The following is a 19,247-nucleotide window of genomic DNA, read 5'->3' on the forward strand; positions in this document are numbered from 1 at the left end:
ATCAGTTTACTCTTCACCTGCCCCTCTTCTAATATCTCAACACCCGTAATCAGCTTGAAGAACTTAATGAAGAGTCGGCGCCCCTATTCCCTGGGCTTGGGGACTGAGGTGGTTAATATTGTGGGCTGTCTTTCTAGGGAAAAGTAGTGGTTTTGTTGGAACGGGGAGGATTAGCTAGGATTTATTGCACAGCCATAACCTATTGGTAGAAATATGTATGATTGTTATTAAGATGAAGTTATAATTTGTTTTTTATTGGATATTATATTTACATTTCAGATTTTATCCCCTTACCCCATTCCCCCGCCACCCAGGAACTTATCCCATCCCCATCCTCCTGCTTCTATGAGGATGTGCCCCCACCTATGCCCCCACTCCCACCTCCCCACCCTCAAATTCCCCCCACTAGGTGTTCAGCCTTCATGGGACCAAGGATCTCCTCTCCCACCTATGCAGGACAAGGCCATCCTCCCCTACCTATACAGATGGAGTCATGGGTCCTTTCCTACGTGCTCCCAGGCTGGTGGTTTAGACCCTGGGGAGCTCTGGTTGGCTGGTATTGTTGCTCTCCTCATGGGGCCACCAACCCTCCTGTTGGGAGCTGACTTCTAGCAGAAAGCAGCTATCATCTTTGCAGCCATCTCGAGCCATGTACCCTGATAAGAGACTTGTTTTTCAACAGCCTACAACAGCTGAAGCACACTCTGATAAACATCTTGTTTATCCCCACATATCTTGTCTTGCTGTTTAGTGACCACAGCTGCATGGTGCACATGGTAAAATGTCCTCAGCTGTGTTCTCCTGCTTGTGCTTATAAATACCCAGGATTTCCTTGTAATAGTCAATAGGAGGTGTGAATATAGTCTATGGGAGGCAGTAAATGTGACTTGACTACAGACCTCTGGTTTGTCTCTATTCTTCGAGTCTCTTCCCCTTCTTCCCCCCACTCTTGCTCTTGCTAGACCCTGACACTCGGACTGGAGCAGCAGAGCAGTCCAGGATATTTTGACCCCCAAAGTGGGGCAGAGTGGTCCTCAACACCTTTCAGCTCCTTCAGTCTTCTCTAATTTCTCCATTGGGAAACCCTTGATCAGATCAGTGGTTAGCTGTGAGCATCTGCCTCTGAATATGTAGATAGACCTCTAAGGAGGCAGCTATATCAGGCTCTTGTTAGCATGCACTTCCTAACATCCACATCAGTTTCTACCTTTGGTGACTGCACATGGGATGGATATCCAGGTGGAATGGTCTCCAGACGACCCCTTCTTCAGTTTCTGTCCGGTACTTTGTCTCCATATTTGCTCCCTTGAGTAGGACTGAGGCATCCACACTTGGTCTTCCTCCTTCATGAGCTTCATGTGGTCTGTGAGTTGGATCTTAGCTATTTCAAGCTTTTGAGCTAATATCCGCTTATCAGTGAGTAAATACCATTTGTTTTGTGATTGGGTTACCTCACTCAGGATGATATTTTTTAGTTCCATCCATTTACCTAAGAATTTCTCGAATTCATTATTCTTAATAGCTGAGTAATACTCCATTGTGTAAATGTACCACATTTTTTTTGTATCCATTCCTCTGTTGAAGGACATCTGGGTTCTTTCCAGCTTCTGGCTGCTATGAACATAGTGGAGCATATGTCCTTGTTATATGTTGGAGCATCTTCTGGGTATATGCCTAGGAGTGGTATAGCTGGGTCCTCAGGTAATGCTATGTCCAATTTTCTGAGGAACTGCTAGACTGATTTCCAGAGATGTTGCACCATCTTGCAATCCCACGAACAATGGAAGAGTGTTCCTCTTTCTCTACATCCTCACCAGCATCTGCTATCACCTGAGTTTTTGATCTTAGCCATTCTGACTGGTGTGAGGCGGTATCTCAGGGTTGTTTTGATTTGCATTTCCCTGATGACTAAGCATGTTGAGCATTTCTTAAGGTGCTTCTCGGCCATTTGAGTTTCCTCAGTTGAGGAATGGTAAATGGTAGAAAATTTACTTTGATTTCAAATTTAAGGTTTTCATTGGTACGAGCTTCTTATTGATATAAAAGTGAGATTAATATTGTTACTCTCATAGGCATTGTGCCTATATAACACATTTAGGAATACAAGGCTTAGACCCAGTTCTTCTTTAACTTTTTTAACTGATTTGAGATGGTTATCCTGTGAGTTAAGGGCCTATAGCAAATTCATGGCTTTGAGTTTATTGTTAGGGTGTTTTCTATATTTTATTTAGAAATACCTGAGAGGAGTTAACAGACAACAGTCCAGATTATCTTACATGGATACTTGGTTTTCAGAACATCAGAAGTCCATACAATTAACGTTATAAACATTTCTGTATTTATGTTTATTTTGATTAGAGACTCCCTGACAGCTTCCCGTCTTGGATTCTAAGAAGAAATTGAGCATCTTTGGAGTTACTCCAGTTGTGGTGAGACAGCCACTAGGCAAGAATTGCCTCTTTTCATCTATAGACAAATTACTGTCCAGAAAAGGACACACTTGCAGAATAATTGACTGATTATATCTGCCAAGACAGAGTAATCAGCCCTTAACAATTCTGCATCACTAAGATCTGTCAGATGATCCTGGGCCAGAAGGCTGAAGATCCGGTGCTCTAATGTTTTGTAGTATAGGGACTGTCCAGGTGTTCAGCGGTCTCTGTAAATTGACTAAGTTTTAGAAACTATGCTTTGTGCTTCCCATAATTTCAGTTAACTCAGTCATTCTAGACTTCTGACGGGGTTGAAAACTTATAGTCTCATAGACAATCCCGGCTATTTACTTTGAGAGAAAAGATTTGAGAGGATGGTTTTCAGCTGACATTCATTCTAAAGCCAAGCGGGGGAAAAAACAGGTTCAGAACTAAGTCTTTTAGTTAGGAGAGATGACAGAGGTTCTGGTTAGTGATGGACTGGGTATTAGGTCTATCTCGTACCTTATTGACACAAATTGGTATAGTTATGTTCTAATTGTATTTTGAGAGAAAAGTTTTATTTTAACAGGAATAGTGATATGCAGGAGGAGGTAAGGTAGAAGGAGTAAGGAGAGGAAGAGGAGGAGTAAGGAGAAGAGGAGGAGATGGAGAGGAGGAGCTAGGTGATGAGAAGAGGAGGGGAACATGGAGGCAGATGTTCAAGTGTCTCTGCCAGTCAAAGATAGTTGATATATCTAGGTTGGGTATTGGGTTACACTTGTGATTGTATGGGCATCTTGTTATTGATCATTACCAAACTTATAAAGCCTTTGATTAACATTTTTTAAATGTATAAAAGCAAAAAGGAGAAGGGGAGATGGGATAGGGGTTTTCTAGGGAGGGGAAATGGGGAAAGGGGATGGCATCTGAAATGTAAATAAAATATCCAATAAAAAGATGAAAAAACAATCATAGTATAATTGTGAAGAGAATTAACAATAATGTTCTACAATGGCCCCTCCCCCACCTTTTGAGAAATGAGAAGAGAAGTCTACTGGAAGTCACACCAGAATGACACAACACACACTTCCTTTGGCAAACAGTATAATTTGAGCTTCTAGGAGGTGAGGAAGTGAGAACATAACTTAATTACAAGTTCTTAGAATCTCACCTGTATAGCTAACTGCACAAGGGTGGAAAACTTAATTAGACACAGCTTTGAGAGCACTCTGAGATCTTACAATGTTACTTGTCTTTGCCTTTTCTTGGTGCTTAAGTCATTGAGGAAGTTCAGAGTTCTCTTAGTTTGAAATGTTGTGCCAGGCCACGAATAGGGCTTTTCCTTGTCCGATACATTCTACTTTGAATCCTATTATAATGCAATAACAGGAAAAAAAAAAAAAAACCTTTCCAAAACACAGAAATACTTATTAAGGATGCCAAACCTAAGCCCCTAATTTATATACTCTAAACAAAGATTATAAAGAGGAATGAACAGAGTGTCACCTGGTGTCCCCATGGAACAACGCTTGAGTACTGAAAGTGCTGCTATTATTTTTCCCCCTAAACAAAGTGACAATTTCTTAAAAGTGACAGATGTTAAAAAGAGAAAGCAATTGTTAAAGTTCAAGTCCCTGTCATGTTTTCACACCTATGAAAGACATTTTCCTATAAACTAGGTTCACTACAAGCTAAAGAGAATCCCAGACCCAATCTACAAGGGTGTCTTCATTTTCAGAAGGCGGCAGCAGCGGCGGCTGTGTAAGAAGCGCTGACCTGTAGTCTGGAAACAGTCTGCCTCTGCTGGTCTGAGGTGGCCTGCTATCACCATCCCTAAGGACTGCATATACTAGTAACTTGAGAAATTTTAGTAGCAGAGAACAGCACATGCTGGTAGTCCTAGTTTCAAAATGAATTAAGACTAAATACTAACTTCAAATATCTTCTCCCAGAAAAGCCTTAGATGGGAGAATTGGTGTTGAAAGACACATCCTACTTAGGATTTCTTAGTTTCCTGAAGTTAACTTTAACTGTGGAAGCAGAATATCAGTATAAATTTCTACCAAGTTCCTAAATTAAATACAATTAGATTGAGGAACAAAACTCTCCTCTTAAGATTCCCAACATAACATGAGGCTCCCCCTGCTGGTACTGTGTCACCTGCCAGAGGCATATCCATGTAACAAACAGAAAATAAATGCTTTGGTACTTTCCTCCCTCTGACCATTCATCCAAACATTTACATTGTGGGCAAGGCACAGCAATGGGCACTCTTGCTAACCACCTACAATGAAGGCATGGTGATACAGAAGGAGAAAACCTGGCTTTTGAAAAGTGTGTAACAAGTGCTTTGAGGGTAGTAGGCAGTTCAGGCAATATTGTTTTGACAACACTCGTCTGAAAAAGAAAGAGCCATCTCTCAAGGTTCTATGTGGATTTCAGAGACTACCAGGAATGTGAGATGATCTGAATGCTTATGTCTCCACAAAGCTCATAGGTGGAAACTTTGGGGAGATGATTAATTATATCACGAGGAAAGGTATCTGATGAACCTGCTCATTTCCCCCTTCACCATGTAAAGAAAGACACTGCAGGCAGGAATTGGCTATCACAGACACTGACTTTCTTAGCACCTTAATACTGAACTCTTCATCCTCCCACACTGTGAGAGATGCTGGTTGGTTCTTTATATCTGACAACCCAGGGTATTTTTGTTGCTATATCAACTGTAAGTGGACTGTAAGACACAGGAGGCTGATTTGGTCCAAACCAATCCAATCTTTCAAGCTCACTAAGTTTGAGTAGACCAAAGACCTGGAATCACCGGAAGGGAACTCACACTCAGACATCTAGAAGCACTGCTCAAGCAACAGAGCGCAGCAGGGGCTGCGTGATCTAGAGAAGCTGGGCTCACATACTCAGCTGCTACTCAGTCCCTGAGGTCTGTGTCACATGAGTTCCAGAGTTTCCCCAAGAGAAGCTATAAATCTGAACGTGAAACTTTCAGCTTTTAAAAATGGAATTGACCAACACATGCTAGTAGTCCTTATCGAGCCACAGATCAGTAAGAAATTCTCCCATTTTACTTCAACTAACCCACATTTACCTTTATAGGGCCATACTTGGAATCACTTTGATTTTAAAGAACTATGAGTTTTAATTTTTAAAATGCATTCATCTGTTTGTAGAAAGCTATCAGCTGTGCACTTGGGCTAAGGTAGGGGAACACGTGAACATGGTATCAATGCTCATGGTGCCCATACTGTGCAGACAGCTCAAAACTAAGAACTGCAAAGTGAAGTATGCCATGGGCCCACAGGGCTCCATGTCTGATCTAGTCTAGAAAAGACAGACTGCCACCTTGGCCCTAATAAGACAAGATTTCCAGTCATGCATTGGGTGAGTGTTTGACAAAGAACAGGCAGCTTTTACTCTCTGCTTGAGACTGCAAATGCCAAAATGCAACAGTATTTACTCAAGTGGAGGTGTTCGTAAATTTTACCTGGATTATACCACCATACATTTTCCTCTTTAGTCTAAGAAAAGTAATTAAGAAGGCTGGAATATTCCCTGTTAGAATGAAAGCCTCGATTTTCCAGCTTTCACCTTATTTTTCATGCCCAGTAGCAGGACATTCGGGGTGAGGGTCATTAGAAGGAATGTTTTTGCCTCCTGGAGGCAGGGCCTGTGGGCAGTTAAGGTTATATCAACCAGACAGTGCTCATCTAAAAAGGAGAGATATATTTATCTTTTCTTGAGGTTCCTAAAACAATGATTACAAGAATCAAAAGACAAGAACAGTTTGGAGTAGGAAGAGAACCCTAAATGTGGAAGACAGTGAAACAAGGTATCAAGTCAGAAGCAAGCAGTACATGCAGGATCTGCTTTGTCTTTGGATTGCTGTAGAATTCTAGACAGCCTGTTTGAAGGTAGCCATCTATCTACCTGCCTCTGGAGCTATGGTTCCACTTCATTTTGTCAAACACTCAACCAATGCATGACTGAATCTTGTCTTATCTTGGCCAAGGTGGCAGTCTGTCCCTTTTAGACTAGATCAGGCTTGGAATCCTGTGAGCCCATGGCACACTGCATGGCTTCCCTTCACTTTGCAGTTCTTAGCAAGCAGTAATCAATAGCGGCTACAATTTCATTTGTAAACTCTCAGTATTCTAGGGTGGAAGCCCCACCCAGCAAAACCAAGGAACTATTAGAGAAGTGGGTAGTTCGATACCCTTATGTTTGTCTTTAAATTACACTGCTTCTGGAGTGAAGGTCATTGTTCTTGATGAGACTCACCTTAGATTTTTAGGCACAAAACATCTGAAACTGGGAAAACCCATGACCTTGGTTGAATTCCTCTTCCAGTTTGCTCTACGTGCCATACTGGCCACCTTTACAGGACCTCTACCACTTACCTGTGGCAAGAGGAACAAAAACAAAGCTAAATTTAATCCCTAATAGACCTGACAGCAGCACTGGAAAAGCGAACAAGGTGTTGTGTTGGGGATTTGATTTGTGCTTACATGGGAATCTGCTGCTGGTCCCTGGTAACAGTTGGTATTTTGATTTGTCAATAAGGAGCCAGTGGTCAATGGCTGGGCAGTGAGATAGAGGGGGCACTTTTAAGATTAATGAGCAAGAAGCACAGAGACAGGGAGAGGGATTCTGCCATCAGGAGGGCAAAGGAGACAGACAACAGGGACCATGCAGGAAAAGGTGCAGGAGGGAAAGCCCACTGACTCCCCGGGGGCCACTCCCCCAAATGGGTGTGGGGTAGCAGAGATGAAATTCAGATTTAGTAAGTATTAACTCAGGAATATTGGAGGGGAGTATGTTAGTCATGTGGAGGTTCAAGAGTGGCCCAGCCATTGAGCTAGCCAAGGCATATTAAAAACAAGACTGTGTGTATGTGTCTTTCATTCGTTAATCCAGGGGTCTTGGGAGGATGTAGAGCTGTGAACGCACCCCACCAAGAACATAGGGTGGACTTTTAAATATTTACCACAACAGTTTTGGAGATCCCTTGTGAAGCAAAACGCTAATGAAGTTTGGCACATGGAAAAAGCCCAAGCCACTGGACAAGAGTCAAAAGTGAAGCAACCAGGCAGGGCTGGAGAGAGGTTCTCAGTGGTTAAGACTACTCACTACTACTCTTGCAGAAGATTTAGGTTTGGTTCCCAGCATCCACATGGTTGCTTACAACCATAACTCCAGTGCCAGGAAATCTGATACCCTCTTCTGGCCTCTGTGGGTTCTTGCACTCATGACAGACACATGCACTCACGAGGTACATGTGCAGGGACACATGGACCCACCCACCCACACCCCAAAATACATCTTTTGAAAATAAAGTATTCAGCTAGAAACAGATTATTGAATATCTTGGGATGGTTATTTACAATTAAAAACTAAGAGTCTGTGGCCACAGCTGCTCTGGTTAATATACTTTCCCTAATATTCTTCTGGGTCATCTCTTTATCTGTGATAACCTGAAATTCCTTTGAGTTCAGGATTATTTTACGATTATAATGTGGGGCTTACATGACTTTTACAATCACCTGAACTATTCATACAGGAAAGAAGCACATGGACCTTCCAACAAGATGCTGGGGCTCTACCTTTAGTTTTGAGCATGACCCCAACTCACAGGGCAAGCTGATCTCACCACCATCTCCTGGTACACTCCTTATTCCCCACCATATCATTTGGTGAAGACACACAACAGGTGAACCTAAGGGTAAAGCAAGGCTGCCCCCTCTCGTATATAATCTTAATATATTTACTGGGGCTTCAGGCTAGACACCTGTGCCTCAGTCCCTTGATACCCAACCACCATACAACCTAAGATCCTATAGCCAGACCAGCTTTCATCTCCTTTTGTTACCCCAAGGTTCCCAGCAATCACTGCTACTGTAAATGTGGTCTGGCCTTGGCAATAAAATGCAATCAGTCAAAGAACAATAGGTGCAAGTCATCAAAGTACTGTCTGGGTCAAATCATATCAGAAAAGCTTAAACTCAGGAGTCCACATAGAGCTTCAACTAGGGGAGTGTCCCTTCTCAGTACAGGAGCTACACACACATGCTACAGAATATGGGCTGCCTTGGCATTCTACCTCTAGAACTGTCTCACGCATATACTGGACTCTGCAGGCTCTCTATGCTTCTCTATCTATTGAACAGTCAAGTTCCTGTACAATCTTGACCTCACAGCATCTTCTGCCTATTAGTTTACCGCAGTTCATCGACCACTCTCACTGTTCCAAACCATTTTCAATCTGCATGGTGCCTTAGAGGACATGTTATTGATCCTACCCACACTACATCAACCCAAACCAACTGTGCACCATGCTCTAAGGGCCAATGACATCACAAACCAGGAATTCTGAATTGCTTTTCCATTCAAAGTTTACATTACAATGAATTGAGTAAATTTAGACTCATACTTAAGACTGACTAAAGGATGATTATTCAACTTATTGATTAAATAGTAAAATCCCTGAGTGCTTTTAAAATAGTATTTGCACTACCAAAGATGGCTTGTATACTTTTAAACATACCTTCAAATATTCTACTGGTGATATGTCCCTTTAGTATATCTCAAAGTATTTAAAAAATGAGCATCTCCATAAAGCCAGCTCATGGGAACCAGTTTATAAACACCAATTCAAAAAGAGAAAGGGGAAGAGGAAGAATGAAGAGGGGGAGATAAGCTATATGATATACTGAGACAGGGGCTCAGTATGTAGCTCAAGCTGACCTCAAACACCTGATTCTCTTGCTTCAGTCTCCCAAGTCCTGGATTAAGAGATGTGCATCATGACCTCTAGTGTTTCCCATCACTTTTAAGAAAGGGCTGGCTACTTTGCAGAGCTGTTGTGTTTGTGTTATCTTATCTATGATGCACACACACCAGCACTATTTGGTCTTTAAGCAAGGATGATGGATCTTGTGCTGATCCGTGCTAAGAGGCTGTGAGGACATGGTCTGTGACCATGGAGCAGGAAAAGCTCCAGGATCAAGGACAGGAACTTGGCCTTTTATTATTATTTAGTATTCTACAGATGGTCAGCTAAAAATTCATGTGGGAAACAGGAGGTCAGCATTTGAAAGCAAGGCCAACAATGAAGTGCTGGCAAGCAGGACTATAAGAGAAAAGACTAGGATCCCGAGTAAAACCCTACACAGCTAATCTGATGAAGAATGAGAGTTATCAGGAGACAAACCTGCAGCTAGTATTAAGAACTCTACAACACAAACCTTAAGCATTTAAACAAGGTTTTCTCATTTAACTTAGGACAACATATTGTGAAATACCTCACACTGTCTTAACACTCATTATTTTCAAGCATTCTGGCCAGGGACACCAGAAAAAAAAAAATCAGAGTAACGGTAAAATCATTCATTTTAAAAGGAAATTTCATAAGATATAGAACAGAATTTATATCAATTTTTATTTAAAACCTTTATTTTCTAAAAAAAAAATAGAATAAAATCATTATTGCATGTATTTGAGTTTAATAGTAATAATAACATCTTTTGAGCCACTCTTCTTCTCTCCCTCCCCCTCCCTCCCTCCCTTCCCCTCTGTGTGTCTTTTTTCTCCTCTCTGACCATCTATCCAGGGTCTCATGTAGCTCAGCCTGGCCAAGCATGATCTTGAATTTCTGATTCTCTTGCCTTTTCTTCCACTTCCTATGGCACACATGATCATGCCTACCTTTATGCAGTTCTAAGGACTGAATCCAGGGCTTCATGCCTACTAAGCAAGAACTCTATTTACTGAGCTGCATCCCCAACTCGGAGTTTTATAGAGATTACCTTGTTTCATTCAAACAAGTCACTGAGGTAAAGAGAAATATTATCTTCAATTTAAGATGAAAAGTGAAGTGAAAAGTAAATTTACCCCAAAACTAAAATGGCTAGAAAACAGCAGTTCCTTAATTAGCCTGAAATCTGATAGAGATTGTTAGAGGCTGAACATTTATATAAATCTGGTAAAGAAACACCCTTAAAACTATACAATATATTCCTATTAGCTACATTAAAAACATCAGTTTCACAAATGTGGGTCTTGCTTTTTATCTACTTACATCTCCACTGGTGACTCCTCTGCTCACTTAAACTTCACTTTATATAAAAAAAAAACCAAGCAACACACACACACACACACACACACACACAGAGTTGGGGAAGGGAACCACCGACCCCTTGATTCATAATAAGGAAGAAGATACAGTATAGTAATTATTTATTTGACAAAAATATTTGCCATTTTATTATATGATACATTTGAGGTGGCTTTTAAGTAACAAGCTAGCCAATGTTCTTTGTCTGTAAGCACTGAATTAACACATCTAAACATTTACATTACACAAAGAAAAGCAAAGCCATACGTGAAAAATCAGACCAGGTGTAGCAGTACTAGGTTCTTGGACTTGAACCAGCCATGTGAGAGGCATCCTTTATTTCTCTCAGAACATTAAGATATAGGGATAATTTCTCTTGAAAATTCATAATAGAGAAAATTCATAATAGAGAGCCCACCACAAAGTGAAACACTTAATTTATAATTTATCTTATTAACTTATATTTATCTTATTTTGAAGAGTTCTGACTTAAGCCATTTTCTATTTCCTTAACCAAGCTAGTATATACAAGGAGTTATTAAAAGTGCAGTAGCTTTCTGCAAGAATGTTCAGATTTAAAGTGTCTGACACTGTCCATGGGGATTCAGCCACTGGCCATACTTCCCCATGGTTTGTTATGTATACCTCAGCAGTGACTTCCAGAGCTCAACTTCAAACAGAGCTTAGATGCTTCTACTATCTAGCTATTGCTCCTTTCGGCAGAGTCATCGTGTAATCTTATGTTATACACGAGTAACACAACTACAACACGTGTTCAGCAAATAATGAACAAGACAGATGCCTTTGTGTTGTTCTTGATTTTTGTTGTTGTTTCTTTGTTCACTTGTTTTTTGAGACAGGGTTTCGATCTGGCTGGCCTAGAACTCACAGAGGACTCTGCCTCTGCTTCCTGAGTTCTGAGATGAAAGACTTTTGCCACCACCCCAGGCTATTCTGGCTGGTTATTAGGTATGGCTAATAAAAACTACTCTCGTTAGTTTCTAGACTCTTGACTTCCCATATAACAGTGAACTACTATGTATGTTAGAATGGAAACAAATCAGCCATGAGCAGCAAATGGCTCAGGTCAGTCAGCCTTTAACCTGAGCAGGATTTTGCAGTCCTGTTACCCACTATGTTGAATGTACATAGAAGACACATGAGAATTGTTTGTTATGTTGTTAGAAAGTAAGCTGAGACAAGTGTGTTTGGTGGTCAACTCTTGCTACTTCCTGGAAACAAGGAGATAGACCACATTCATTTGGAATACACACAGTAAATAAAAGCTGACATAAATGAGCCAATAGACTCTATATCAGGGTTTTTACATAGAAAGCCAGAAAAGATGACAGATTTCTAACAAAGCTGCTTACCTTGCAAACGGAAAGCACATTAATATTTATCAGTTTCTTGATGGTCTGCAAAAAGATTGGATAATTTAAGTTTACTATGAAAGTAATGATGTTACAAATATACTTTGGGGTGACACACCTGAAGCTTCTGTAGGTATCACAAGGAACTGGACATACAATCCAAGCTGGGGTTGAGAGGTAGAAGTCAGCTTTATCTCAGTGTTGTGTTTGCAATTAATATGAATATGAAAAATGTAAGGTAAATGTGCAAGTCAAATTTGAACATGAAGAGACATATTAAATCTAAAATAAGACACTTAGGAATTTCCTCTCAACTAACAGAGAAAATGGAAATGACTGAAGCTAAGAGCTTCAATTGATTTCAGAAACTGACACGGTCCTTCAGAGATGCAACATCTTAGCTTTCATTAAAGGGTTCTGCATGGATCAAGGCTACAGCTCTCAGTTCGGTAAAGCCAGTGTACTTGAACCAACTATGCTGCTACATAGTAACACAGTTATAGTTTTTAAACTGATTTTTGATGTCCCAATACTTAAAATAGAGCTATATTAATCAAATAAAAACAATAAAAATGAAATTAGGGCTATTATTGACCCTGGCACTGTTTAAATGACATCATCATAAATATTTCTTCATGCAATCCTTCTAGCATTCCTATGAAGCTGACAATTTCACATTTAAGGGTGAATAAACAAACTAGCTATGGTTAGGTTCATCCCCACAGGAGTCAAGCTCTGAATTGCAGACAGCCGGACTCTGACCCTCGGTCAGTATTCTTCCAGCCTCACTGATACTTTCATGCATTCTTTGTGCTATCATAATAAACAAACAAACAAAAAAGACTTACGTTGTCCAAGTCAGGAATTTCCAAAAAGTATTCTGGATACTCGTATGACATGCCCACATTGTTCACTGAAATTAAACAAGACAATTAGCTAGGACATTTGTTTTAATGATGTACTGAAATGTTGAGATTAACCTACTGAGACTAAAATGATACACATAACTGAATAAAATATAATTCCTGGCGAAGGTGTGACTTTCCCCAGAGCTTTCTATCTCAAATCCTTATTATTCGAGTTTAAATGCCTTTTCCTTCATGGAGCCTTTCTGTACTTACCATCTGTAAGCCTTCCCTGTCCATATTAGCTTTCCGGAATGTGTGTTCTTCCTCTACACTGGCCATCTACAGATAGTGCCAACCACTCTTCAGCACCTTACACGTTCATGTTGTAGTAGAAAGAACACAGCATATGGTGCAGAAGACTGGAAACTTGGGTTTTAGTTACACACATGGCATAAAATGTGTGACCTAAATAAGTCATGTCCAGTTTATGTCTCAGTCTGTTCACTGCTAATGTAAGAGTTTACTCAGTCATGTGACAAATATTTATATTTACCACACGCTTGTAGGCCAGCCATGTGCTGCTAGGAACTAGAAAGGGAGGCTAGGAAAGGGAAGGATTCTCCTATCATGGGATTTACTATCTAGTAGGGGAAAAAAAGGTTCCCAAATCCAAACAATCAATATTTTGCAACAAAATGTCCAGAGTCATGATAGTCCACTCCTAGACAGCCTCACTTTAAGGCTTTGTTGGTACAGCCTGGAGGGCAGGTGAGACCAAGTATCTCTGATAAATGAATGATCTGTGGAAGGCTGAGGTCATATCTTAGCTTACTTTGAACCTTCCCTGCATAATCACTTAACCTCAGCGTGGCACTGGTATACTTATACATATTAGGTCTTACATTTGAATACTCAGTTATAGGCAGTTCCTCCAGACCCAGAAAGACAAAGAAACATAAAATAAGAAACATTCCCAAAATGAATAAAATATCCCTGACTTTACATAAACTAATTAACTTACAAACTAGATTATCTATTTATGTACATTTATTTAATGGTCACAACAAGCTCATTAGGTAATTTCTTTTTTTTTTAAAGATTTATTTTATGTATATGAGTACAATACAGTTGTCTTCAGACACTCCAGAAGAGGGGATTGGATCTCATTACAGATGGTTGTGAGCCACCATTCGGTTGCTGAGAATTGAACTCAAGTCCTCTGGAAGAGTAGTCAGTGCTCTTAACCACTAAGCCGTCTCTCTAGCCCCCTCCCCCCTAATTTCTAAATTATGCCCTAGAAACTAAAATCCACAACACTTAAAAGGAACCCAAGATTATGGGAAAAATCATGCCAGAATTCAAACTCAGAAGAGCCTCAACTCTAATCACTAAAATTGCCATACACCTTCACCTGGGAAGAAAGTAAGGGAAGTATTCTCATATCACTTAAGAAAAGTGATTAGTAGTAACTGGATAATAAACAAACACTAATAGCAATGTTTAACCAAACCAAAGTAGTAGGAAAAAAAAAGTTTCAGTTACAAGGAAATAACAAAATTATGGTCAGTTTACTCTAGCCAGATAAACCTGATAGGAGCACCTTGTCCAACAGACTAAATGAAGAGTTGGAGGAAATGGGCTAGCTTTCGATATTTAACTAAGTCTGTCACTTGAGCCTGAGTCTTCAGGTTTTTCTTGAAAATTTTCTGTGAGGATGGTCTGAACAGCTCACTAAAACTCATCTTAAAACAGGAAAACCAATTTGTAGGTTTAACACTCACCTGAAGGAAAAAATCTAAATAGCTAGTGACAGCATGTCTAGCTTGGTTTTTATCTTGTCCTGCCCTTTACCAAGTGTCTCAGCAATCACATTTATAAAAGATTAAAAATTAAGCCAAATAACCAGAGGTAAGGCCTTAAGTTCAGGTGACTTTAGTTTAATCACTGCTGAGTTATAAAGGATTAATAGTTAGCAGTTATTAAGTAGTTAATTATAAATCTTTTAAGAGCCAAAGCTGGTAGCCTATTTTTGTTATTTTTCTGAAATCTAGAACTTTGTAAGTAGAACAGTTGACCTGTGATCTTAGCGTGTGCTACAAACACAAAACTGAGCTGAGGAAGCACACTAATAATTCAGCAAGCTGGGGAGTGACACTCTGGATAAAGTAGCAAAGTAGACAGCTTTCTGATCTGCCTCTGCTAAACGAACAAATAAAACTAGCAATACTGTCTGCTCATACAACGAGAATGGGAATATCTATCCAACAGTGCCATGTAAGAAAAAAACAACTCTTTAGTCCAAAGCAATAAACTCTCATGTAGGAAGATGGTGTTTAGTGGTTAATAAAAACTGTGAAAGCTAGAACATTACTTCAAAGCATCCAGTCTAAGCTTATGAGTTGGGTAAGTAAAAAGGGATGTCAAACTCAAGATGGCAAATGAACAGTGAGCACCAGGACTCTTGAGTCCTTTCTGCTTTCCTGTGTGCATCTTTAGCTGTAGAATCCAGGCCTGCTATCATTCACAGGGAGTAATCAGTTCTGTGATGTGAACAACTGTTGCTCCTCTCAGCTCTGAGCAAACAGTAACTCGAATAACAGTATCTTTGGATGCTGAAATTCTATATTCAAGGCACTTTGGAATTAGCAGATGCTGGATGAAGTTTTGCACTGAAGTTACCATCTCTACTTAAAAGACTTAATCCATTAAAGATGGGTGGGGTCACCTTCCACCTTCTTACTGAAATCTCCAATCACAGATGAGAGTGGCAATCAGGAATCATGCCTACAGCTGGAGGAAATTTATCACAGGCCATCATCTCTTCTCTGTACTACTTATCACTTCTAAAGTCATTTCCTAACTGTCTCTCTTCCACTACTTATATTCCTCCTGCACTCTTGTCATGTGAGGCGGTTATTAGGTTTAACCATCTGACCTTAATTGCCTACTTGTGGCTCTTGATGTACATGTGTGAGTTAGCAAATCTGTCTGCTGTTTCTGATACTTTTATTATCAGGTCATTTCAGCAAACGGTACTATTCTGAGGGAAAGTTTGAGTGCCATTACAAGTAGGCTTAGATATTTTAAAAAACTTACTTTAAATAAGGGTTTTTAAACACTTTGACCTCCCCTTCTAGTCCACTGTCCAAAGGTAGGGGAGAAAAGATGATAAATAGGACAAGGAGATGTGGACCTGTGTAGAAGTAGTTTTGGGGGGGCAATTCCAATCTCCATTTGTCAAGATACCAGCAGGCTAGTTTAGAAGTGTCAGGATACCAAACACAAATCAGCAGCAGAAACCACCAGGCCTCTGCCAAATCCAAATGAGTCAGCTGGAGTGACCAGAACAGGCCAGGACACCAGAAGAAGTTCTCTGACATGCCTTTCTCAATGAAGTAAAGATTGGAAAGATGGGAAACCAACATGTTCTATTTATACTCTCTCCAAACATCATGGGTCCTCCCACAGGTCTTGCTTCAGCAAAACACGTGGGTTTGCATCACATGACACAACCACAGACTTCCACTTCAACTACACCCTTCAATAACTGTTTCCAGTAAGTGCACAACAATGGAATCTCTTGAAGAAAGGCAAACCCACTGCAGTTTTACTTTGAGACAGTAGGTGACAGCAATAGCCAGATAGCAGATCGGAAGCTTCCAGTGAATGTCTGAAGAGAGAGGGAGTGCTGTGAGTAGGAGTGACAGATGGAAATATTCCCCTTACAGCTTAATCTCATTAAGGATGGGTGTGAGCAGTGCCATCGCTTTATATCCTTATTACACGATACCATACAGGAGCCACAGAAATAATCTCACGAGTTGTTCTAACTTTATTCAGAAAGTTAACCATCTCTGCTAATGGGTGATGTCTTTAATTAGCATTAAACCTGCACTGCCAGTGAGTTTTGTAGCTTTTTCCTCCAGGAACCACAGTTCTGTGTCGCTGCTCCCACCCCTAGGGCCTTCAAAACTCTTTTAGTAATAAACACATCATTTCATTCAGAAAGCAAAGCACAATTGCATAACTTCAGAATTCTCACTGTGCCAGTAATCAGCACAAGGCCTTGAACAGTGAAAACTATCCCAGCACTCCTTATGAGGCTCTAAAACGGCAGAAGCCTGTATATATATATATATATATATATATATATATATATATATATATATATATATATATATATATATTTGTCCCATTGCTGTGATAAAACACCCTGATAAAAGCATCTTAAGGGGGAAAGGATCCATTTCAGCTCACTGTTTTAGGTAATTTCCAGCACAGCAGGAACTGAGAGCAGGCAGGAGAGCTGGAGGCTGCTGTCCACATTGCATTCAGGTAGGAAGTAGCATGGTGAGCTTGGCTCAGTTCACTCTCTCTTCCTTCTAAGGACTCCACCCTGGGAAATCAAACCACCCACTTTCAGAACTACTCTGTCTACCTCAATTAATCCCCCACAAGAATGCCCAGAGGCTAAATAATCCTTTAAGAGTATGTTTGACAGCTTGTCTTCTAGATGATTCTGGATCCCATCAAGTTGGCAGTTGAAATCAGGCATCACAGAGCCCAATGGAACAAGTGGTACTGAGAGAGAACAGAGGTATAGACAGACCAAGAAGAACAGGGAAACGGAAAGGCATTGGTAATGGGCAGAGATACCATCCTCAAAACCCCATGAAGTGGCTAGTTGAAGGGAGGACTGGCAGGGAGCTCACTTAGCTACACTCTGATGGCCCATTCTGAAGCACAAAGAATACTACTGTCAACGTGATGCTACATTGAGAAAGAAGACTTGGAAAATCCAGAGTAATTCTGGGCGGTTTACTAATATTTTAAATTATCACATACAACTTAAAATCATTTCCACATCTCATTCTTTTAAACAAAACAAGATTTTGTTCCTTCAAAGTTAATGTGCTACTGCTCTCCATGGGCCTAGAATTCTCTGTCCCACGCAGGTGCCAGAGATAGAATGATGTCACTAGAAAAGTAGATTTCTGGGATCTGGGCTGGATACGAGGGTGGAGCTCACAACAATAAGTTACTAGAAAATGAAAATCCATTCATACACTAATCCCACACAGACCACTTCCAACTGGCTTCATTTTTTTTTTTTTTTTACATTAAACAGAAACATAAGAAATTAACGTGGTTTAAAAATACTTTGCCTAATGGCTGGGTTTACAAATATAAATCACATAACATGAAGTATTCTGTTTCCTTCTTATGACACCAAGGCAGAAAAGATAAGCTTACACTTCAGTCACATTCCTAATTATACATATGAATCCAGTCCCAGCACTGAAAACTCATTAGTAAAGTCTGTTTCGAATAATGATGTCATTTTACTTTATATTGAAATAAACGTTTTGTTTTGTTTTGTTTTTTTAATGTAGACTTCTAGAATAGTGAATATATCAAAGGCTTGGGGGTGTACATGAGGGAAAGAGAGTGTGTGTGTGTGTGTGTGTGTGTGTGTGTGTGTGTGTGTTGCAGAATAACATTTTTTGTCTTACATTTTTGTAAAATGGGTGGGGTTTGACCTCGGTGGCAGAGTGCTTGCCTGGCATGTGGTGGGGGTGGGGGCCCCTGAGTTTGATCTCTAACACTGTAAGAGTACAAATGGAAAAGGCCACAAAACTCAGCATTCAGCAGAGCCAGGGTTCAGCCCCACTCCATCATCATCATCGCTGCTTCTACAACTGGGACATAAAATAAGCCTGTTTCCTCACTATTCTTCATACACAAAATAGGAACAATCATTGCAGCAAAGGATATAATGAGCAGAGCCACGAATCCACTGTTGGAAGCAGGTTAAAATGTCAATAAATTAAGAAGAAGCTGCTGCTATGTGGTTGTTTTTAAAACAAATATTACTGCCCTCCTACTCTGTGCCCAATACCAAGAATCTTGCTTTTATTATATATAACCAGTATCAACACAAACAGATCCTTCCGGAAGGCAGAGCTCAGGTTTTATACTGGCTAGATTTATCCCGTACCTCCTCTGCCCTCTTCACTGCATTCAATAGACCTAGTCTCACAGTCATAGGGAGATAGTGACAGAGATGCAAAGAAATTTCCTTTTTTGCCTTCTTAACATATTGCTGGAGCTAGCACATGTTCATACACTGACAGATGATATTTGGAACCCGATGTAAAACATTTTGCAAACTTTACAGTTTTCATACACTTGTAAGTAGCAATTTCCAAATAAAAGAGAGTTTATAAGGTTTTAAATTTGCAGTGCCTTTAATCAGAAATTGAAAATTTTAGACTGAGTCACAGGCAACAGCACACACCTTTGTCAGTTTAATTACAAACTGCCACGTGACTGAGCCTCATTACAAAATTAGGTAAGATTTGGTATACATAAAATCAAAAGTGAGGCTGCAGCAAGAAGAACACCACAAGGTTGGTGGTTCAACGTTAGCTAATGGGAGATATTTATCAATTCCTATTTACGTTTCTGAAATCATAGAGCTAAT

General features: G+C 40.2%; 1 protein-coding gene across 1 annotated transcript in view; it reads right to left on the reverse strand.

Moving 5' to 3' along the window:
- Positions 1-19,247, reverse strand: part of Hsd17b12 (hydroxysteroid 17-beta dehydrogenase 12) — a 125,194-nt gene that overhangs the window by 24,948 nt on the left and 80,999 nt on the right. The window contains exons 5-6 of the mRNA XM_034496243.2: positions 12,764-12,828; positions 11,916-11,960 (exon numbers count right to left, since the gene is read on the reverse strand). Coding sequence (XP_034352134.1) covers positions 11,916-11,960; positions 12,764-12,828 — 110 coding nt within the window. The remainder of the gene's footprint in view (positions 1-11,915; positions 11,961-12,763; positions 12,829-19,247) is intronic.

This window comes from Arvicanthis niloticus, chromosome 2 (assembly GCF_011762505.2).
Source record: "Arvicanthis niloticus isolate mArvNil1 chromosome 2, mArvNil1.pat.X, whole genome shotgun sequence".
Classification (NCBI taxonomy): domain Eukaryota; kingdom Metazoa; phylum Chordata; class Mammalia; order Rodentia; family Muridae; genus Arvicanthis; species Arvicanthis niloticus.